At 42.1% G+C, this 23304-nt stretch overlaps 3 protein-coding genes across 3 annotated transcripts; 2 read left to right on the forward strand and 1 right to left on the reverse strand.

The window, feature by feature from the left end:
- Nucleotides 1–4155: 4155 nt before the first annotated feature.
- Nucleotides 4156–7728, reverse strand: rad52 (RAD52 homolog, DNA repair protein). The gene is made up of 11 exons (XM_079270790.1): nt 7629–7728; nt 7346–7423; nt 6582–6683; nt 6302–6395; nt 6138–6205; nt 5904–6022; nt 5712–5787; nt 5388–5617; nt 4929–5119; nt 4436–4669; nt 4156–4358 (listed from the first exon to the last, which is right to left on the reverse strand). Exons 2-11 carry the CDS (start codon nt 7397–7399, stop codon nt 4297–4299), a joined length of 1230 nt encoding a protein of 409 aa, XP_079126916.1. The 5' UTR covers nt 7400–7423; nt 7629–7728; the 3' UTR covers nt 4156–4296.
- A 5124-nt stretch (nt 7729–12852) lies between these two features.
- prr5a (proline rich 5a (renal)) lies at nt 12853–20871 on the forward strand. Its single transcript, XM_079278492.1, has 11 exons — nt 12853–13019; nt 14298–14428; nt 16675–16800; nt 16897–16977; nt 17528–17576; nt 17701–17758; nt 17867–17958; nt 18065–18205; nt 18344–18479; nt 18569–18847; nt 18930–20871. Exons 2-11 carry the CDS (start codon nt 14298–14300, stop codon nt 19217–19219), a joined length of 1383 nt encoding a protein of 460 aa, XP_079134618.1. The 5' UTR covers nt 12853–13019; the 3' UTR covers nt 19220–20871.
- A 694-nt stretch (nt 20872–21565) lies between these two features.
- On the forward strand, nt 21566–22366 carry LOC306785786 (transmembrane protein 60-like). The gene is made up of 2 exons (XM_079280275.1): nt 21566–21717; nt 21888–22366. The coding sequence occupies exon 2, from the start codon at nt 21949–21951 to the stop codon at nt 22351–22353; it is 405 nt and encodes a 134-aa protein (XP_079136401.1). The 5' UTR covers nt 21566–21717; nt 21888–21948; the 3' UTR covers nt 22354–22366.
- Nucleotides 22367–23304: the final 938 nt, after the last annotated feature.

Here is a 23304-nt window from a genome sequence, read left to right on the forward strand (position 1 = left end):
AGGGAGTGGGGGGTGGGTGAACAGAAAGTGGTAAATAACAGGGACAGTTAGCTTCTCTCAGACGGATTAGCAAAGTGTGACTGGTTGAGTTGGGAGAAGAAAGACGTGGTAAGTTAGGCGGGCGTGTAAAGGATAGGTGTGCAGTATGAATACATCCCAACCGCTACCTATCGAGTCAAATGCAATAATGGCAAAGAGTAGATAAACTGTCCCTTGTACCTGTGGCCTTAATCCCCAAACACATTTAAACATTGACTTTGTACATAGATATTTCTTCACGGGGTTATGATTCCATGTTTTGCATATTTATGTCCCTGTGAGTCTGGTGACATTGTGATTTGAGTTGTCCATCCATACAGAGTTATTCTTCACTTGTGATATGTAAACCGGAGGATCTGCCACATCCAAGAGCATTGTCCTGGTGTTGACCACCATTCACAGTGTGACATTTAAGAGGTGATGCTGCTGTGACTCTTTTCTTTCTTTTTCATTTTATTTTTTCCTCGCAACAATGAAATAAGAAACCCAAATTGACACGTGAAATAACTTGTTCAAAATCTGCTCTATATCGTAGAACATTAACTCTGGTTTATTGCAATAGTATTTATGGAAGGTTTCAGTCCCAGTTGTTTACACGGGTGGTGCACAGTACACGGATGAACAGGTCGTTAGTGAAGTCATGAAGTCCCGTTAAATATCTCCGCTCATGACATCTAGCAGTCACCTCTCAAATCACTAGTGTTTGGGCTTCTTTCTTTCTGTGGTCTGTTTTTGTATGCGTATATTTAATAAAACAAATGTTCTTTATGGACCTGTATTCAGCCATCAGATTTTGATGTTTCACTGTAATTATTATTATTAAAGGTTGTTAAACAACATGTAGTTAAAGGAATATAAAAAGTGCAATTGCAGGGTTGTTGATGGTATCCTACTCACCGCGCAGGAGTAATCCTGTAGTTTATTAAGCTCTTCTCTCTGACTCCCCCCCCCCCCCCCCCCCCCCGACTTCCCCCCCTTCTATTTTATTGTATATATGTTAATGTGAGGTAGATGCTTTCACGTAATGCTCGGTCACTAGCGTGTGCTTGTGGTGACCCACTCTACACGCACTCTAACCTGTAAACATGAGGAACACTTTAGTGCCTTGCATCCTCACTAATGACAAGTTCCAGATCCATCTAGTCCTGTAGCTGTGACCTGAACCTGACGTAGACACGCGACAGGTGGCTGCGTAACTGTTGCACGGCCGGCTCAGCGTACGTCACACTGAAACATTAGAGGCTGCAGAACAAAGAGCACACTGAGTGACGTGGAAGCGTTTCTGTCCTCTCTACAGTTCAATGCTTGTGTAAACAGCTGTGTGTTTATATTTGGCTGTTTTTTATTTGGTTTCTGTAGATTTATCATTAAACTGTTTGGTTATTATGAATCCTCCTGCTTTTCTTGGCAAGTCCCGCCCTGCGTAGCATTCGAGCGCTAGGATTGGCCAGGCGACCATGCTCAGTTACTGGTAACCCAGTTTGTGACTAAATGCTCTCCAGAGCCTCATGCCTCACCTTAACTTCTCGTCTGTGCCTCGAGCAGCTACGCAGGGCGGGTCTCTCCAAAGGAATGCAGTGGGGCTCACAATTAGGCTTCATAGTTCGGGCAGCGAGTGAGCTGTATAAATGTTTAAACGTCGTCATGCTGGCTCATCTTTAGTTTCACCACCTCGTATGAGTGCCACGCTGTCATTGTGACTCTTTCGCCTGCTCGTAGATTTGGATGAATAGTTTAAAAGTTCTCTAGAGAAAAAAAATAAGTTGCTGCAATGCAGAATATGCAATGTTTAAAGGGACTGAGGGGTAATTGAAACATTTGCATGCCGATGAGGGTGTTTACCGACTTCAATGTTTTTGATATTGGAATATTCAAACTCTTATTTTATTTTTTTATTCTTTGCCTTCCTGAGAGTGATCATAACTTGTTGATCTGTTCACTTGTCATTCACCAATATCACAACTTCAATCTCAAACTATCAGCGTATGATTTCTGCATGCCGGCTTCACAGGTGTTTAATCTTACAAATGACAACCAACTCACAACTGGCTGCTGTACAGCACAAGGTCACCATCTCTTTAGGGTCCATATGCTCCTCAGTACTGATCACAGACCTCTGACACGCAGGAGTCTCGGTCTGATCCCTCCTTACTGACCTGTGATTCAGTGTCTGTTTTGTGTATGTTTTTCACATTGTACAAAATGTAAAAACAAATAAAAATAATATCAATTAAAGCACTTGTCATGCTTACTGGAATCATCTTTTTAAATTATAATTTGTCTCTAATGCTGGTCTGGGATGTTTTTTTGTCTTGAAATAAATTTATTTTTCATCTTATTTTTAAGGCCTTGAAAACGTAAATCCTATGATAATTATTCAACACTTAACATTAAATATGATGAAATAAGCAGCGATCAAACTTTAGAAAACATCGTTCTGTATTATTGGCAGTGGTGTATAAAGTACCCAAAAGCCACACTTGAGTAAAAGTAAAGATACCTTACTGGAAAATGACTCGAGTAAAATTCACCTATTAGAATACTACTTGAGTGAAAGTCTTGAAGTATCTGATATTTATTGTACTTAAGTATCAAAAGTAATTTTCTGATATTAAATGTACAAGTAAATGCTGTTCATAAAAAAGCAAAGGTTCAGAATTTTGAGAATTATGAAGTTTGTTCTTTTAAGTTCTGTGGCACCATGACCAAGGACATGGATCATAATTCTCCGAAAAGCAATATGAAGGAGTTGTAACAGTGCGTTTATAAGTCTGCTCATTAGACTAGAGGATGTAGAGGGCAAATGCATCATATTATGTCCAGCAAAACATATCCACTTGATGCATCAGGTCAGTGTTTTGAGAAAGGACGCCTGCCTTGTAAACTCCTATGGGCCTGATTTGAACACAATAGACAAAGGTTTTGCTCAAGCTGAATCTGCAATTGGGCGACTGCTACCATCATAACGCCATCTGATCATCCACAACATGACTCAAATATCAAAACATGATCAATACTAAAGCAGCACCGAAAGTAACAACCCAGTCATTACTTGAAACTGAAAAATGTCCTGTTCATCTTCAAAATACAATTCTAATAGAATGTAAAGAAGCTATAGTGTATAGAATGATTCTATTGAAGTTATTCCCTTTTTAAATGTTTTAGGCGAGTCACTAATCACTTTAAAAGAGTGATTTTAGCTGATTTAACTTAGACATGAGATTGATCTTCTCATGCACTCTTTATACAATGATATAAATTCATCCCCGTTTTATTGATATCTTACAAAAAGTTACTCCATTTTTCCTGCGTTTTTCCTGCAAAAGTCCAGCAACATGAGTGTGTTTTGGCTTGTTACATGCATACTGTCTTTTCAAAATAAACTTCCATCTTCACAGGAAACAACGAAGGTTTAGGCGATGAAACTACTTAGTTCGATTTAGGAAAAGATCGTGGTTTGCGTTAAAATATCTACGGAAGTGGCGTTGCTTAAGTACAGAAGTCACGTCACAAATAAATCAACATTGGCTTCTCGTTTCACACACGGCACAAACTGCGGCCTCCTGGAGGAAACACCAGTGTTTGTTTGACCATCCACCACTCCTCATCCCACCCGTCCTGTGTGGAATGCTACTTATGTAGTCGCTCGCTAGCTTATAGCATGTAGCATCCTGGGCATCACTGGGAATCAACACACCGCGGCTTTGAGAGCACTTGTTTGCAATTGCGCATTAACGTGATTAACCAATGATTTAACTTGCTGCTAGGACCACTGATTCACCAAACCTGCTTGCTTGCAGTCTGTGTTCCACCACAGTCCCCGACGCTGGTCTCATGATTAATTTTGTTTCTAAAGATAGATTTGATTTTGTAGCGAGTAACGAAGGTTTCAGCGGAAATGTATCGGAGTAAAAGTATCAGTGTTCTTTGCAAAATATAGTGAAGTAAAAGTAAAAATCAACAGAAATATAAATAGTAAAGTACAGATATCCAAAAAAACGACTTAAGTACAGTAATGAAGTATTTCTACTTCGTTACTATACACCACTGATTATTGATCACATTTGTTGGTTTCCTCTAAATAAAACCCAGCGGACTGACTTTTGTGGTTTTATTTGTTTTCAAAACCAAACATTTCTCCAAATTCAATTAGCAGCAATTCATTGCAAAGACAACTTAAATGTAAGCACTATAAAAGAAGAAAACAAAGTCAAATACATTTGAAGTGTTGAAGCTGTGCAACAGAAACATAAAATCTCAGGTGTCGAGTCGGCGTTTCTTCATGTACTGTCCTTGTCTGTACGGACTGATGGCTTCACCTGTAAGGTTGAAAAGTAGATAGAAGATCACAAAATCCAGCCGACAGCTCACCAACATCTCTGACATGAAATCTCACCTGGCCTGGCCTGATGCTGGTTCTGATGTTGAGGTCTGTATTGAGCCCGGTCCTGTCCTTCACCGTACGAAGCGGCCTCATCTGGAGGTCTTCCCGGGGACCTCAGAGGGGTCTTACTGCGCGTCTGCATCTTGTGACTCCCAGGCGTGCTCGGTGCGAGCGCTCTGGAGGAAAGGCCGCCTGCATCCAGCAAATCAATCCCATCCAGAGGGAAGTCCCAGAGCTCAGGATCCTCTGCGGAAAGAAGACAAACCAGTCGTGCTGGTGATCAGTGAAGAGAGGCAGGCTTCCTCACCACACAGTCAAAGTACGTAGAGCCTCCTGGCTCAGGTTTCTTCTTCCATCTGCAAACAGAAACCTGCTGTTCTCAGGTAAACAACCTCATAGTGTTTGCAGAGCATCCAAAAAACCTATCCAGTGCCAGGTGATTTGAGTTTGAGGCTGCTGCTCGAGACAGAATGAAATCCATCATGGGGACACATGAAACCCTCACCTCCACCGGGTACTCGTCCAATAGGGGCCTCCGTGTCCTCAGACTTGGCCTGATCCGGTTTCTGCTGCAGCTTCCGGGTCTCCATCTCTCTCCTGAACTTCTGTTGAAGCTGCTGCTGTCTGAGCTTTCTCAGCTGTTTGGGGTCCGTGAGCTCTAATGACTCGCCGACATTCGCCGAGTCCACAACAGGTCTTGGGGGAAAAAACGGAGGAAACAGATTGGAGTTGATGCACGAGAGATGAAGTAGTGTCAGTGTCACTAAAGCCAGACACGACACCCACTGCTGTTAAAAAACCTAACGACTCAAGGTCTAAATGTCTTACTATAAATGCAAATTTGGTGAAAGGCAAGCATGATTCAAAAAGTACATTTGAATCCAGGCACATTCCCAACCTGGAAAATATAAATAAAAGGTTAAAATTAAGCGTTTTCCACACTTTGTACAAACGCTGCGTTTACTTGGAGTCAATGTTGTCGCTCTTCCCGTCAGCAGCGCCGGCAGCATTAGGAGTGTGAACTTCTGAATAGTTCTGGTCGTGGTTGAGGACTCTGGGCTCCAGTGGCTTCCTGCCAGCACCCACAGCAGATCTAAGCTTTTCCTCTCGGAGCAGACTCAAGTACCGGGCCTTCTCCACCAAGGGCTCACCCGCGGAACGCTTCGTCTGGGCCGGGTCTAGAGGAGGAGGAGGCTTTGCGTAGAGGAGAAGACTCAGCACCCAAAAACTTTTTTTGAATGAGAATAAAAACACAAAAATGCTAAGATATTATAACACTGTACCAGACCTTTTTGGGGATCTTGTTAATGGCTATGAGGTATTCTTTATCCAGGATGCAGTTTCCAAGAGCATTACCGAAGCATCTAAACAACACCCAAAAAACATTCTTCTTATAACAAAACACATTTTAGAAAGATTGTGTATGATTTTTCGTCATGTTTCATACTCAGAAGACATATAAAAATGCTAATTCCAGTACTTCAGTGCCCTCTTCATGCCGTCCGTGACAGCTTCCTTTCTCGCCTTTTCCAGCGACAGAGCTTTAGACCTCAGTCCCTCACTGACACCGTAACCTACATCCTCGTGAAATGCGCCGTCCTGGAGGAGAAGTGCACATCACACACAAACTCATGTGGCCAACAAGCAGGGAAGAATACATAAAAAGGTAAAGATTTCAAATCAATACAGTAAAACAAGTATGGCTTCCCCTAACCTTCAGCTGCACTTTGATAAACGCACTGACTCCGACATAAAACTTCCCATTGATGATGTCTATGAAGTCTGAAAAATAGAAGTGTTTTCTGAGTGCGACCGTGTGGAAAGAGCCGGACGTTGACAGCACCCTCTAAGTGAAAAAGACGCTGTACCGAGCCGTACCGACATTCTGCTGAGTGATGGAGTGAGACCAGCCATTGTATCCAAACATCTCATTGGCCAGGCCAATTACACGATGCCCTTCCACGTAGCAAACCTGGAGGAGTCCATTCAAAGAGGCGACATCAAAGAGAGAGGTGACGAAGTAAAACACATCACAATCACATGCACTGTTCATGTTGCAATAATTGTGTGATTATAACCTAGCTGACAGACGGACGTCTAACTTTTCTACAGTTCACTTGAAACTGCTTTTACTGCAGCGAGATGAACTCAGACTTGCCTTCTGTCCTCCTCCAGCCATTCTGCTGCTGATGTACTCTGGTCCCAGCTTCTGTCGCAGAGCTTTGTGCACCGCCTCCTGCTCCTCAGCTGTGTAGGTACACTGACAACACAGTAAAAACTAAGCACACACATACATATACATATATATATATATATATATATATATATATATATATATATATATATACACACATACACATAAATATACATACACATATATATATATATATATATATATATATACACACACATACACATAAATATACATACACATATATATATATATACATACACACATATATATATATATACATATATATACATACACATACACATATATATACATACATATACACTCTTTAATTATATATATATATATAATTAAAGAGTGCATGGTTCTTCAGTTAATGAGTCACACCCTGACCCAATGTTGGAGCACTGCTTTCTGCAATCACAAGGTTTTTTGATTTTCATCTATACAGCTGATACAATATAGTCATATATTGTATGTATGTAACAATAGATTGGAGCAATGTATTGCAAAGATAGTTAGTCTCTTCAGTACCAGTGCAAGCCAATCACCATCGCTCTTTTCCATTGTCATTCTATCCCAGAATGCACTGGGTGACGCAAGTATGCATAAATTACTAACGTTCTCCGAGTGGATTTTCTGCACACCTGAGCCTCATTTGAATGTCCGAAGTAACCCAACTAACGTTACGTGACCTACCTGTCTAAAGTAACCCAACTAACGTGACCTACCTGTCCGAATCGCGTCGGTGCGGTGGCGCTCCTCATCTCGGCGTTATTGGACATGACTGCAGAGATCTCCTGTAGTCACTAGATTAGACAGACACACGTCATCACTTAATGTACTCTACCGTTAGCTCAACGTGGACCTAGCAGCACTGCCTCGGTCGGTTCAGGTCACACCATGGATGTATGAAGAGTAACCAGCTAGCTCGATCCTGGCTTTAGGGCACATATTACATGAGCCACGGCCGAATGTCGTTGTAAGTTACCAGTCCCATTCATACAAACTCACCTGTTAAAATTCCTCAAAAGTGGATTCTTAGGTTAAAAGAGCTAACGGGTTAATTTGCTACATTTTAAACCAGATCGATGAACTTCCCGCTCGGACAAACAAAAAGGAGGAGTCAATGCTGCCTTCACGTGCTGTCGGAATATAAAGATGTCTCTGAAATGTTTACGTTTTCTCCGATTTATGAGAATCGGAATCATACACAAGAGCAAAATCCGTTTAAAAATGAAATATGAGTGGAACAAAAGTGCACTAATTTTCTCAGTAGGAGCTGGTTCAAATCGTGGCAGCGGTAGCTAGTAGAGGCATTTCCTGGAGTAAAAGTCATACATTTCTACCGAGAAAATATCTAATACCCAAATATTTGAAGTGTTATAAAAAGTATTTTCTCAACAATTCCAGACAATGACTAGTATATGTGTTCAGGGCATTGTTGACTGAACACAAATACTGAAAATCTGACATTTTTACTGAACCAATTAAAAGATATTTCGAAGTAAAAGTCATACATCTGTACCGAGAAAATATCTAATAACTGAATATTTGAGGTATACTATAAAAATATTTTTCTCAATAATTCCATACAATGACTGATGTATATGTAATCAGGGCATCGTTGACTCCACCCATACTGAAAATAAGACATTTTTACTGTCACTCAGCGAGAACCAGGACATTCATGAGAAAATTTGTCTAATTTCAGATTCGATTTTAGAGGAAATGGTGCATAGTTACAAACTCAATTCACCAGAAGGTATAGCAGACCACCTCAAGATGTCACTCAGAGAGAACCAGGACATTCTGATGTAGCGTTTTATTAATGAAAGCCCTTCAAAATCTCATTCGTGATCTAACTTCAAATCACATTCATGATTTCACAAATTTCAATTTATTACCTCTTCCCAAGGTCCTAGACACTCAGGACTGATACCAATCGAACCGCAATGACCGCTTTAGTGGGGGGTAGAGCCCACTCCCGAGGATTTCGGACCTTCCTATTCATTCATGTATTACATTACATTACAGTCATTTAGCAGACGCTTTTATCCAAAGTGACTTACAATAAGTGTATTCAACTTAGGTATTCAAGAGAACTACTAGTCACCAGAAGTCATAAGTGCATCTCCTTGTTTACACAGGCATCTAAGAGCAAACACCAGAGCAAAAGTACAGTACAGAAACAAACTTATACGAATACAATAAGTGCAACATACTAATACGGATACAATAAATGCTAATACGTTCTAATACAATACAATAAGTGCTAAGTGGAAGGATCTGGGTACCAGATAGGGCATATTCTGAATGACTCACAAATGCCTTTAGAAATATGTTCATATTGATCTGATGCGCCTATGGGCAGTTCCATCATACAAGCATAAAAATAACTGTCAAATTATAAATTACATGAATAACAGCAATAAAAGCATTTCTTATCAGAAAAAACTAACCTTTGTGCAGTTTGTGTCTGATAGATTATTTAGAGCTTTGCATTAGATTCTGTTAATGGGACAGTTGTGAATGGCTTTCTGTGCAACAGAAACAAAATAATAACAACTCAAACTTTCCTCAGCAATTTATTCTTTAAAAGGTTTCGCCACATCTTTATGTCACATCTTAACCCATAGTCAATATAAACATGTTACAACTGATGAGGCCTCTGTTCAGTAAAGGCCAGGTTCAGGCCATGGTGGCCATTTTTCTTTCAACCATAATGATGCACAATACAAATTTGTGAGACACCACAGCATCTCACTACTAGGAACTCAGTAACGAGCACCCACAGAACACAAGAGAGATTGGATTTTCTTCAGTTCACGCAGATTTATTTGCATCACAAAGTATACAAGTACACCGAGCTGTCCGGAGGCAACTCTCATCACAATAACATTGTACATTATATTATACCTTCATTCTACCCTAAGCCTCCCCCCCTTCGGAGATGTCCTCCTCCTCTGAACTGCCTCTGACTCTCCCAGGATGGACAAGAGTGCAATAGATGTCATGTGTACAAAATGAACAGCATAACAGAGTTACAACACATATGACAGAACCACGGCAGGAGGCAAGACCATAGTCCAGGTGTAACCAGGATCCACGGAAACCTGCGAGGCGAGAAAGCACAGCGACTCCAGGGAAGACGCAAAGTTAGTAATGTGTGTTGAAGGCATCGTGTCAGACAAAGAGTCAGTCAGACAGACTGCGTCAGAAACAGTCAGACAGAATGAGACAGAAAGTCAGTAAGACTCATAGACAGACAGCGTCAGAGAGACAGTCACACAGAAAGTCAGTCAGACAGTAAGTCATTAAGACAGACAGAAAGTCAGACAGAGAGATGGACAGAAAGTCAGACAGACAGAGTCAGAGAGACGGTGTGACAAGGAGCCTCTCCATTGCAGGCATTTGTGGACTGTTCGAGACAATAAGAGACTCACACAGAGTTGAATGTTTATTGTATGATTTCTGATGTGGTCTCAGGAGTAATTATTGAAGGTCGGGCCTGTAGACGCAAACATATTAGTAGTTTAGTTATCTTTAACTAAAATGATTGAATATATTAATAGTGCTGTCAAATAACATGCATGTTCAAAGCACTTACCTCTGCTGTGTCTCCTCTCCAGGGTGCACTCAACTCAAGAAATGTATTTGTCAATATAGTGATTCATTTCTGATTTGAGGAATTATTAATGATATGCTCATTGATATTGATTAAAAAAGTATAAGCACCTTTCATTGATGTCCATCCAAGAGCAGTGCTCGACTACCAAATGGCCACACAGCGCAGACTTAGTCGGCCCTGTTGTTGCCTTTTAAAATAGGTTCATCCGAAATGTTTATGTTTGTAAAACACACTAGAATCAACCAGAAGAGACCAATGCAGCCTGCAATCAATATAGTTTTCATTCGCCAAAATATAAAAATATGTAAAGTAAATATATAAAGTTCAATTTCAAAGAAAAAGGCTCAATAATTACTTGTAGTTTTATCAAACAAACTGGAGAAAGGGGGTTTGTTCAGTGGAAAACAGGCTTAAGAGACGACACAAAATATCGCCCTTAAAATCTGAAAGTAGAAAGGTGCAGTCAGCTGAGAGCAGATCTTCTCCAGGTGTGTCTGCAACAACCGCTGCTGGGTTGTGCGATTGAATGAACACAACCAGCTTAATTTAAAGCCTTTATTTACGCTTTAACTTAGCTTAGTTAGCTGTTTATTATAGTTTAACTTAGCTTAGTTAGCTCAGAACTGTAATGTCATTGCACTGCATCTTTCAGTAATCAATATTGTGTGTGTGTGTGTATATTCAGGTAGTCTATTGGTTTAGACACATACTATGTAGTTCCTCTGGTTCCATTCTATACCATCTACCAAAAAAAAGGCGAAAATGTTGTAAATTGTTCAAAAAAACTAAATTAAGAATCTAAAAAAAGAATCAGTATCAAGTATTGAGGAAACATTTTGCTGCATTATCCAGTTGTGTTTTCCATGTCTTCCTCTCCTCCCCTTGATGCCCTTGTCTCCATACACGTCACAAATGTGCTCCTCAAATAAGCCCCTGAAAGAAAGCCAGAATGCGTTTAGTCCCACTTAGAACATAGTGGTGAACGTCAGCCTCTTCTGGCTAAAATGAGTATTACAACAACAAAACATATTACAAAAATGATCTTTTCTGTGATTATGGCTCTGCGTGAGATCCTGAGTCTCCATGCTGACACTTGCATAGACCTCAAAGGGGGCTTGAGCACCTGATGTTTGGCCTTTTAGGGAGAAAGTGCCCTTTTTCAGTTTTATCCCACATATCCCACAGATATGTGGGATATGTTTTTGAACGTGCAGCGAGATTTGAACATGAGCAGAAATCTTCCTGAAACATGTATGCACAATTACAGTCAGGGTTTTATAAATGTAATTAATGAAAACAATTAATGTATTATTGATGTGAATATAGGTGCCACGTGCACATTTAAAGAGGTATCCTTACTGCATTATATGGATTACATGACATTGTATTTTTAATGGTGAAAATGTAGTGTTTTCCTTCAGATATTTTCACAATAAATGTATGCAAATGTCTCAGAATACACTCATATTTTTCCATGTAAGGACCCCCAAACCCGCTGAACTGAACAAACTAAACCACAGTGGCAGACTTGTACTTGTTTCCAAAGACGCCAGCGAAATGAAGGTTTTCCGTCTTGACTAGAAGTTTGCACACACACGTCACTAACCCACTACTTTTATTAGCAGCATCACAGTTGTTGATTGCTGAAAGATGCAGTGCAATGACATTACATTTATGGCCCAGGAAGATTCAGTTTACATATGCTAATTGTTCTTCTAATTTGGGAGTGGCTGTAAATTTGTGATTTGTTTTTTATTTTAATTATAGAAAGATTGGTTGACTTTGTACTTCCACTATTGGCCTATAAACTATTATCTGTACAGAAATAAAGACTGAATCTTGGGTGAAAGAAACCTCCCCTTACTGTATATTTGGAGTGTGGATATAGTGTAAATGTTCGCCTCTTTGAGCCAACACGAGTTAAGATGATCACAACATAGCAGCCTACATATGAATGTCAAGACGTAAATCCCATGGGTCAACTGAAATGTAGGCCAACTGGATGCCTCCGTTTTAATTGCTTTTTTTTTATGCCAGTGGAATTTCTCACGAGACCCAGATATTTACATCACGGCCCATCTAAAATGGGGATTATAAGCCAAATGCCCGCGCCTGCGTTGACAGATGGCAAGACACCCACTGTGTTAAACGGCATAGATTGGGGTCAGTGTAGGATAATATGGGTTATGTATCATCCACTGTGTCGTACACGTCTTACAACCATGTGCATATAGGAGGCCGGAGCACGTGGCACATGGCGTTTCTCCAATGTCTGCACACCTGCGTGTAGCTCCGGTAGTGCGATGGATCAAGAAGAGTACATAGCTTTCTTTTTGGCGGATTGTTTCACGGGTTTTAGGGTCTATGTGTGCCAGATGGCCATCCAGGTCATGACAAAATGTATGCCATTGTGTTTTTGTCTTGAATCCCAGTGATTCCCCTGTTTTGCATTAAGCTAAAACCACAATGCGCGTCCGTGTGTTGCTCTCGTTCGCGTCCACGCGCCCAGGTTCGCTTTGCATCTCGTCAAAACAAAGCGGGGGCGAGCCATTGAGCGAGGGAGCGAGCGGCGCATGCTTCATGAATGAGTCCCCCTCTGCCGCACAGCAGGTCGGATCCCTCATCCGCCTGCACCCTGATGCCCGTTTGGGTACGCAGACCCACGGGGAACAGTAGAGAAGCCAGCCGCTGATGAGCCCGGACAGTAAACACTTCGCACCAGTGCTGCATCACCGTTTCATCCCATCAGGAACAACACGACAGGACAAGGCACGGTGAGTGCGGGCTACAGTGGGCGGCCAGAGGCACATGACGTACGACAACTTTGTGGCCATTATCATCCAGTTTTTACCCAAAAGGGGGACTTTATGACGCGTCTGTCCCAGTCTGTGCGTGTCCACAAGACAGTCACGTTGTTTACAGTGATACCTTGGCTCATTCTCTCGTCCACACAGGTAGAAAAAATAGAAAACCCTCCACGTACGCACGACTGGCCGTACATTCCTCCCTGTTGGACAAACGTGTGCTGTTGATTCCGTGTCTGGGCGACTGATTGGCTATTTTATATCGAATAAACATGACAGGGATAGTACAGTAGGATATCAACAGGCCAGGAAGGCAACATAGAGACTGACATAAATTCAAAGTGTTATCGAGCTGGCTGAGGTCGCTTCTAAAAGAGAAGGAGGGGTGAACAAAAGCAGAAATGCCCAGACTGGCGTGGCGTGGCATGGCGGGTAGACCGTGTGTCTGTCGTCTGTCGCTTCTCAGGATTTGGCTGAGATGTGATCTTACTCCTCTGAAACTGCACACCTATCCTCCTGAAAACACACCACTCACCAATTGTATCATGCATGCATGGTGGCAGTGAAGAGGGGGCTCGTGTTGTGTCTTTGTCTGTAGTGACAGCCCAGACTGTTGTTCCCCCCTCTGACCAGGGGATGGTGCTTTACTGTGCCCAGTATGGTTCTATGGGGAGACACCCAAATACACTGCAATACTGTCATACTGCCTTTGTGGCTTTTACAGGAATAATTCACACACACACACACATACACACACACTCACACTCTTAGGCTACTGTACATGCACACACATGCATTTCCCCTCTTTCTCTGTTGCAATGTGTGTGTGTGTGTGTTATTGTGTTACGGTTGGGGCGTAGCTTGAGCTCTGATTGCAAAACACACTTCCATGCTGTTGAAATAACAGAAGAGGGAAACAGGAAGCACCCAGCTTATTTCACACTACGTCTCCTTTATGGGGGTCACAAATGTGTGGCTTAATTTTCTCCTGTGTCCCGGTGACCGTAATACTTTAATTAGTTTTGTCTGTGTTTTCGTGCTTCAGTGTTTCTTATTTCATTCATCGTCTCAAAGTGAGTGGTAGCAGGACTACAATGACTGTGTCAGGCCTTCAGACATTTTTTCACTGACACATTCGAGCTGCTTAATCTGCAATCACGCCAGTTCACTTTATGAGCCTTCGATGAGACGTTTACATTCAGTCCAACCGTAATAATCTTTCTCCATCATCTCTCCTCTTCTGTTCAGATGCTCGATGGACTCCGGCGGAGGCACGCCTCCCGGCCCTCCTCCCGACCCCTGTCACTCAACTTCAGCACCTTCTCTGCCCCTCCCCCGAGCCCAGACATGGACAGCAGCAGTGAGCATCCAATCAGGAGGTGAGGATCAGTTCCAGGGATTAAAATTTCACAACGCACAGAATCCTGGGAAATGCATGAAATATTAATTTACATTGCGTACAAATCCCTACGTTTCTTTTCCCAAAAGTCTTAATTAAGGGGCTCAGCTTTGCTTGCAACACATGTTGAACGAATGACAACGATCTCCCGGTGGGATGTTTGCGTGATGTACAACTCATCGGTTTGTACACTTGATTTCCATGTTTTCTGTGTCCGTGTGTATGTGGAAGAGGGTCTGTTGTTTACTGGCCTGCTGTCAGCGGAGAGTTTGTGGACTGCGTGGGTTTGAATTCCTCGTTTCTTTTTCAGAGTGCTACTTTTCATCAGTACCTTCTGAAAATACTCAAACAGTGTTGTTGTGTTTTGCGTCCTGAAGTGAGTTAGGATTTAAGAGGGGAGTTTGTCTCGCATAGAGCTGGTCCGAGAAATTGACCGGCTTTTTTGCAGATGTATTGTATCGGTATATCTTTTATAATATATGTAAAAGTTACTATTATTATATGTTGCTGATTAATGCGAAATATCTGTACTGAAATTGCCAAAAATACGTTTTGATGTAGTTTTGTTTACATTATGGTTTGTCCACCAGAGTGCACTGACAAGTTTATTTTTCAAAATGTCCCGCTCTGTGCATTTATCTGTAAATTATTATTGGCTGATACATTGTTATCACTGAGCTTCACGTTTTGGGTAATACTCTCTTTCGCTTGCTTGACGAGAGTTAGATGGGCAGATGATACGACTCTCATGTCTGTACGCTAAATATGAAGCGTTAAAGCTCACTATGTTTTAAAAAATTTGAATCTATGCAAAGCCTAAAGTGTGGAAGCCACAGACGAGACAGCGGTTATGTGCCAGACTATTTTGTTGTCTGGTGCAGTGACTCCCTGGAGTCTTCACTGGTTTCCTGGGAATTTCACAGGGACATGACGTCACACTAAATAGTCCCGCTGTTCTTAAGCCAAGCAAAACAACTGTTGGATCTAGCTTAAGGAGAGAATGGTATCAATCTTCTCATCTAACTCCCGGCAAACAAAGTGAAATGGATTTTTCCCCAAAATGTCTAAATATTCCCTTCAGACCGAACAGTCAGTCAGTATCTGTGGCCTACCAGCGCAGGCTCGCAGCAGGAAGTACTGGGCTTGAATATGTCATTCGTTACAGTTCAAACTAGGGTTGTTGCGATATACGGGTGATATTTTAAAAGGAAATATTGATATTATGTTAATAATACACATATGATCATATGTAAATAACCTAGCACCTCTTAAATCATGCGTTTGTAAAGTTATGGTTAGACTCTCTTTCCACCTCCCTACACTCGTATTTTGAGTCATTTATTTGCCAAAAAAGAAACTAAAACGCACAAGATGAATTTGACTGACAGCATTATTTTGTTGTTTTTTCTACAAATATCACGACACGATTATTTAAGTTTAAATTCTTCTGGCCATGATCCTGTGGACATCATAGTGAATATTTCAAACAAGCTAATACATAAATGATTTTCCAACCTTAAAAGAGGAGGAACTGGACATTTGCACTCTCAAATATCAATATCAGCATCAACGATCCAGCATCAGTCGGGCTCTATAGTCTCACACACTGCAGCTGTGCTGAAAATGGAAGAGCAGGAAAACCTTCTTTATTGTCCTGCATTGTGTCACTACTTCCTCTCCCTGTAGTTGTTGTTGTTAATAAGCTGAACAACTTCCTCCTCCGCGTCCGCCTCCTCGCCGTACAGTGACAAGCACAACAAAGTCCCAACTGCTTCAGTCTGGTTACCCTGCAGCTCCTCTGGCATCTGTGCTCTGCATAAATATTTGTTTCCATCAATGGTTGTTTTGTATGGATTGTTCCACCCATCAATGCATGCGCTATTGTTTCCTCCTCTTCTGAGACCTCGGGCAGAGCGGTGGCCCACCTCTCGGCTTGGCTCCTCCCATGCTGCTCTGAGCGTGCTGCCGCTCTCTCACCATGCATCATTCTGTCCTACTTCTCTCCTCCTCTGTCACTGGCCGCTCTTTCTATTGTCTTTGTGCTTTTTCCCTCTCGGCGTACTCTATCTCGCTCTCGGATTCACACAGCTTATGTTCTCCCTTGCAGCTATCTCCTCTGGTTCCGTCTCCTGTATGTCAGCGCTTAGGCTGACCTTCTTTCTGTAGTGTCTACTACTTAGTGTATACTCTCGTTTCTCTCCACTTCCTCTATATCGCCCTCATGAGGACTTTGCACCGGCTGAAGTTGATGAGCTCCCCCAGCCTCAGCGAGCTGGGGAAGAGCGAGAAAAGTTCCCCAGAGGACAGAGGAGAGAAGCAGAAGAGGGCAGGAGCCAACGCCACCTGGAACAGGTACGCCAAATACAATCAAAGTCAAAAACATGTCGTGGCTAAAATGCATTTTGAACAATTATGTAGACAAGTTTGTGTGCGTGTGTTGTGTTGCAGTATCCACAACGCTGTCATAGCAGTCTTCCAGAAGAAAGATTTGGCAGATAATGAACTCTACACTCTAAGCGAAGGTGTCCGGTAAGTTTATACAGAAACAGCCACACACATTCACACAGTACAGAGACAACTTCCTCACTTTGCTGTGTATGTCCGCATAATGACTGTCGATGTCATGTTGTGCCATCATTTGTATAATTGCCGTTCGGTCCTACGTTTGCTGACTGAACGTCTTCTTGTGAATACGTTTGTTTGTGTAAGTGTACTGTATGGTGGCCTGGGGAGTCATGTGGTCATGCCAGATATCTCATTAACGTTCTAAACCAGACCTGTCACATCAGCCTCTATCGCAGCCCAGTGAACATATTTCCATGTACAGAAAAGCCACACGGTCGACGCACATTTCTTCAACTACACAGGAAACTCACGATTGTAATGCAGGAAAACAGGATGCTCAGTAGATCCTGTGGTTGTATTTAATGCAATTGCACAGGCGCATTTAATGCAGATTAGTAATTCATTGCAGGTTGTAAATACCTTATTCACACAAAATAATGGTTGAATACTGTCCATCTTCTGATTGTTGTTTAAGTCATAAAGTGACGCAAAAGCCACACGTTTGTTTCCTCAGGCATCTGTTAAAGACCGAGCTGGGGTTTTTCTTCACAGAGTACCTTCAGGTAATACTCTTTTTAAAATTGAAGAAGGATTGTGATTATGGCTGCAAAACACCCTTCAGATAAATGAAAGCAGTGCTGTGTCAGATATTATTATTTAATGCCATCTTTTCACTGTATTTCACAGAACCAGTTGCTGACAAAAGGCATGGTCATCCTTCGGGACAAAATAAGGTTCTACGAAGGTAATGCTGACTGGATACATGGTCTGAATACATTTTGTAGTGGTCTGTGCCTGTGAGTTAAACTTGAATCAACTGTCTTTTCGGCTTGTTCCTGTGTGATTGCTGCAGGTCAGAAGTTACTCGACTCCCTGGCAGAGACCTGGGACTTCTTCTTCTGTGACGTTCTCTCCATGCTGCAGGCAATCTTCCATCCGGTTCAGGTGCACAAACATCTTAAGAGTCAGCTGTTTGTTTTTGGTATTTGCTGCCCAACAACCTCAGTTAATCAACCGTGTCTGTTTTCTGTGTCCTTATTAATGTGTGCAGGGTAAGGAGCCCTCTGTCCGACAGCTAGCTCTGCTTCACTTCAGGAACACCATAGTCCTGAGTGTAAAGCTTGAGGACGCCCTGTCTCGCCCTCGGGCCCGTGTGCCTCCTTCTGTTACACAGATGCTGCTCATTCTACAGGTAGGCCTGCAGGCCAGGCTTAATAACCTGTTTCCTCACTCACTCGTGGTCTTGATTGCACCAAGCGGACAACTTTAGTTCAGACCAACAGAAACAATCTACTGTATGACTCTGATGCCTGTCTCCGTCTGTTGTTAGGGGGTCCATGAGTCGCGCGGTGTGAACGAGGACTACCTGAGGCTCGAGTCCCTGATTCAGAAGGTGGTCTCGCCTTACCTGGGCACGCACGGGCTTTACTCTGAAGATGGTGCTGAGGCCCATTGCTGTGTTCTGGGTGAGACCCGGATCCCAGAAGCAGAGTAATGATGCCATGTGTCTGACGAGTGACATCAATTTAACACCTTCCCTACTTTTTTCTTTCAGAGAAGCGCTTAGCGTGGGGCTGGTCCAAGTCTGCGGATCAACCTTCTAAAAACCCTGTGGTACGATCTAAAAGCTACACTATCCCCCTGCTGCTGACCCCCGTGGCTGAGTATGACCCAGATGCCAGCTCCGTTGGCAGTGGAGGAATTCGGCGCCACTCGGCCTGCGAGATTATAACATGCCTGGAAGAACAAGGACTTGCCTACGCTGACTTGGCCTCGGGGTCTGAACTATCTGGCCCCTCCTCCAACCGGCTGCGTGTGGGCTCTCACTTCAATGGTATGACACAGATTAAGATGTCTGAAAATACTGAAGTCATAACGTCATCATCCATAATAATCCACTACCCTCTCATACACAGGTATTGTACAAGCGGGAGCGAGTGCCGTGGCCTTGCCTCTTTCGTCTCCTTCTATCCTTTCCCTTCATTCCTCAGGAGCTCTGCACGGCACTGAGGCCACAACAACAATGACTGATCTCAGTAAGGGTGCATCCTCCACGCCGCCCAGTGAATCATCCAGCCCTGAAACCATAATTGGACAAGTGCTCGAGTCTGCAGACTCCGACTCAGATGGGATATTTATTGATTTTCCACCTCACTCCTCAGAGGCTATGGGGTACTGCCGCGAGAGCAGACAGAGCACTGTGTAGCTGTGGTTGCCTATTTCAAATATTACAGGGAATGGTACCATCTTCCTTTCTTACGAGTCTATGCCAAGTGCTTTCACTGATGAGTGGAAACCTCGCAGCTCTAAAATGTCAACTTTTTAAGAAAATATATTTGGTCCCACAACATACAAAGCAAATCCTATTGGGATTATTAATAAGTGACTGAATGTTTTACCAGGTTTTCAACTTGAGGAAAATGTAGTTGTCACTTCATCCAAGCTTTTTATCCTGAGCTTTCACATTTTTTCATGAACCCGAATAAGTCCTATTATGTTCGTAAGGGATAAATCTGGTGATGTATTTCTTTTATTGACAAAAGACTCTCAAAATCAACAATGAATTGATCCCAGGAAGTTTTGCCTCCCATTTTTCTTGCCACTGCCACAGACCTCAGTTTGTGTCCTGAATCTAATAACACATCCAACACCTGCCACACGATTCCTTATTTGGAGAAACGTAGCCAGTATATTTTATTCCCACATTCACATTGATGGTACCGTAAATACTCAAATGCACTATTTACTCCTGTTATTGGTGCTACAAACTACAGTACCAAAGAGTTATTCTGCTTTCTTGAATTTGAAACAATTTATTTGTAACCCATTTGTAAAGATGTACCGGTATGTCTTTAGTAGAACTGAACGGGCTTGGGGCTGTGTTTTGTCCCCCGTAAAGGTTTTTTTTTAGGGAGTTTTTCCTGTTCCGATGTGAGGGCCCCGGGACAGAGGATGTTGCATGTGTACAGATTGTAAAGCCCTCTGAGGCAAATTTGTGATTTATGATTTTAGGCTGTATAAGATCAATTGAATTGAGTTTCACAGACACGCTGGGGAAGTCAAAGTATTGAGTTATGGACGAACACATTGGTGGTTTTGGTCTTTTCATGAGATTTGTTGACAATATCAAAAATGTACAATATATTCGATATTATCCTTTAATCCACGAAGGAGCGTGTTAATCCTTCAAAAAAATTAGAGTCATGAGGTTTTCAAACAGCATCAGTTTCTTACCTCTACTGAGGAGATGGCTGTTAACAGCCACCATTCATCTGGAAAAGTGGCAGAAATGTACAATATTTATCATGGATTTGTTTTTGTATTTGTGTATTTTGAACCTCACAACAGTTTTATATTTCGTGTTTGTTTTGTTGTCTGCCTCTTGGCAGTAACACAATGAGGTATTCTGCTCTCTCTGTTGTGTGATATCTTATGAAAATGTGGACTGTTAAATTGTTTTTTTATTGTCAGCGGGTGTCATAGAGGTTTAATGCAAACAGCTCTTCTTAGAGCAAACATCAGTGTGACTGCATTTGCTTTTCAGTGTTGGCTCTGTACAGCAAGACTTTGAGGAATGACTGTTTATTGTTTACATTTGATAAAGACATGAACATTTTTGACTGAATGTCGTCTCACACACTGTATTTTGCACCACCACTACCTTGTAAATAAAAATGCATTGCTGGCTTTTAGGACAGCTAGATGATGTAAAGTGAGCTTTTATCTTTAAATGAATTGAGATTTTAATAAGGGCTTTTTAGCTGAATCTTTTTCAAACGATGTTTCACCTCAAGCGTTTTGTATTTTACTTTTTTGACAATCTATGTCTACGGAGTTGTACTTCATTAATTTGTTATACCAGCCCAGAAAAAACGAAATAAATTTGAATAGTATTTGAAAACATGGGTTATCGCCTTCTATTTTAAACAATTAATTTATTCTGAATATATTTTCCCTGATTGATATTGCGTTGTGTGTGTGTATGAGTAGCAACACAGACTTCTGATGTGGTGGGTTAGAGGGGATCCATAGTCGCAGCTGGATTTATATTTAGCATTTAGTCGAGCTTCATTCAGCTTCCGATAATCGAGGGCTGCAGCCAGGATTTTAGAAATACTGAGGTCATCAGTCCGAATCCCCCCAATGTACCGCCCACCTCCACCTCATCCCTTTGGGACTTTGACCAGACAACACAAAGAATTATGATTAATCACATTTTATTTCTAAAAATACTGTTATCACCCCAAATAACCAGCATGTACATATTTGTAAAACCCCTCAGTTTGAGCTTGAAGATGAATTCTTGACAGTGGCAATAATAATTATTTAACTCTAGTAAACGGACCTGGAGTTCACATGAACTCACTGTCCTCAATAGTAGCCGTCAAAATAAAAGACATCAGCTGATAACTTCGTGCTTTGTTTTTGGAAAGAGGTACCGGAAGCCTGCAGGTACGTATCAAAATAAAACTGTTGACTAAATCCATGCTTTTGTTTTGTAAAGACTGACCGGGAAACTTGGAGTTGTTGCTGTCAAATGCCGTCGGAGCAAAGCTTGAAGTGGCTGAAAGCTCGCAGCTAAGCTAACTACACGTTCTCCTCGCTGGGCTCGAGCTGCTTAAAACTAAAAGATTGAAAGTGTCGACGTTCGTCTCGCTGGTGAAGAGTCGGTCTTCAAACAGGTTGACTGTCCTAGTCGACTTGGTAAGACATCTTTCTTTGAACAATGTATTTCATAAGTTAGCTAACAAACAGTAGCTTCAGGTCTGCACTAAGTACCATTAACAGCTAATGAGCCTGGATGGTGGTGTGTGAGTTCTATTTATCCATCAAAGAAGGAGATTGAGTCTGTGGTGTTGTGTTGTGGTTCTCAGATCACCGTGGTTGTGTCTCTCCGGGTGTGGGTGAGACTGGCTCTGTGCCAGTCCTCTGTAGATGAAGATGTCCCTGGTCCAGCGAGTGCTCCTCTCGTGGAGCTTCGCCCTGATCTTCCTCATCATGCTGGTCCTCAAGCTGGACTCTAAGATCCACTGGAACTGGTTTCTTATCTTCCTCCCCGTCTGGACCTTTGACACCATCCTCATCCTCATGCTGATAGTGAAGATGGCGGGGCGCTGCAAGCCTGACTTTGACCCCCGCGATGGCGAGCAGAGCCTGAAGAGGAGGTTGTGGTACCTGACGGCCCTGCTGCTGAAGCTGGCCTTCTGCCTGACGCTGTGCTCCCGCCTGGAGAGGCTCACTGAGATGTGGGTCAGTGTGGTGTGTGTCCCTCTGTGGGTGCTGCTGGGTGGGGCGCTGGTGGAGCTGGGACACAGTGTTTTCCACTACAGGAGGGAATGAACCAAAGGACCTTTGAAGTACAACACAGGTGACACAACTTTATGCTCAAGTATCCCTCGGTTGGGATGCACCACACCAACCTTCTGATGTGGACCGGGTATCAGACATGACCCATCCACATTTACTGCTGTTTCTTTGTTCATGTGCACTGAACATGTGCTTTAAGTTAGTTAAATCACAGCAGCTGCAGACTTAATGACATGCAGTAGGGGCACAGTTTGGCATCTTTAGAATAATCCCAGCCTTCACATCGCCTTCAGGCTCAACAAGGATAATAAGAGTTTTATTTTACATAAGCTAGACTGGTAAGACTGGGTTTAAGGAGTTAAGCAGACACGCATGATCTGCCATTGTCTTAAATCAGTTACTTGTTACACTAAATGTTGGTCTTCGGTTCACCTTTAACTGTGGGATCCTCAGACACTGAAACTAGAAGTGTATTAACGGTATGAAATGATCCACTAAGCCATATTATGTTTGTGAAATCACGGACAAAGAAACCTCACAACTTCCATGTGTGATGGTACGCACGCGATGCATTAGTTTGTTTAGTCAGTAGTTTCCATCCCTCTGCCACGGGCACGATTTGAATGTAAATCCATAACTTCCTCTTAACTATATATCAACTGTTGTGGCATCATAGTTCATGACAACCAATGCAATAGTTCTCAGTATCGGACCGACATTATCATCTCATGTTGCCGAAAAAAAAGACAAATACTGAAACTTCACTAACATGAAATGCGGTCGAGACATTAAAACTAAGTCAATATGTTTGAACCATTTATTGAGAGGTTCTCAGAGTATAAATCACACTACCAAGTCTTATCTTAGGAAATAAAATGTATTTACAACAAAATTTTCACAAACATTGGTTTCAAATAAAAACAGACAATAAATGATATAAATAAGTTCTATGGAAAATAAAACTTGTCTTACAAAAAATATATG

This window comes from Melanostigma gelatinosum, assembly GCF_949748355.1.
Source record: "Melanostigma gelatinosum genome assembly, chromosome: 1".
Lineage (NCBI taxonomy): Eukaryota > Metazoa > Chordata > Actinopteri > Perciformes > Zoarcidae > Melanostigma > Melanostigma gelatinosum.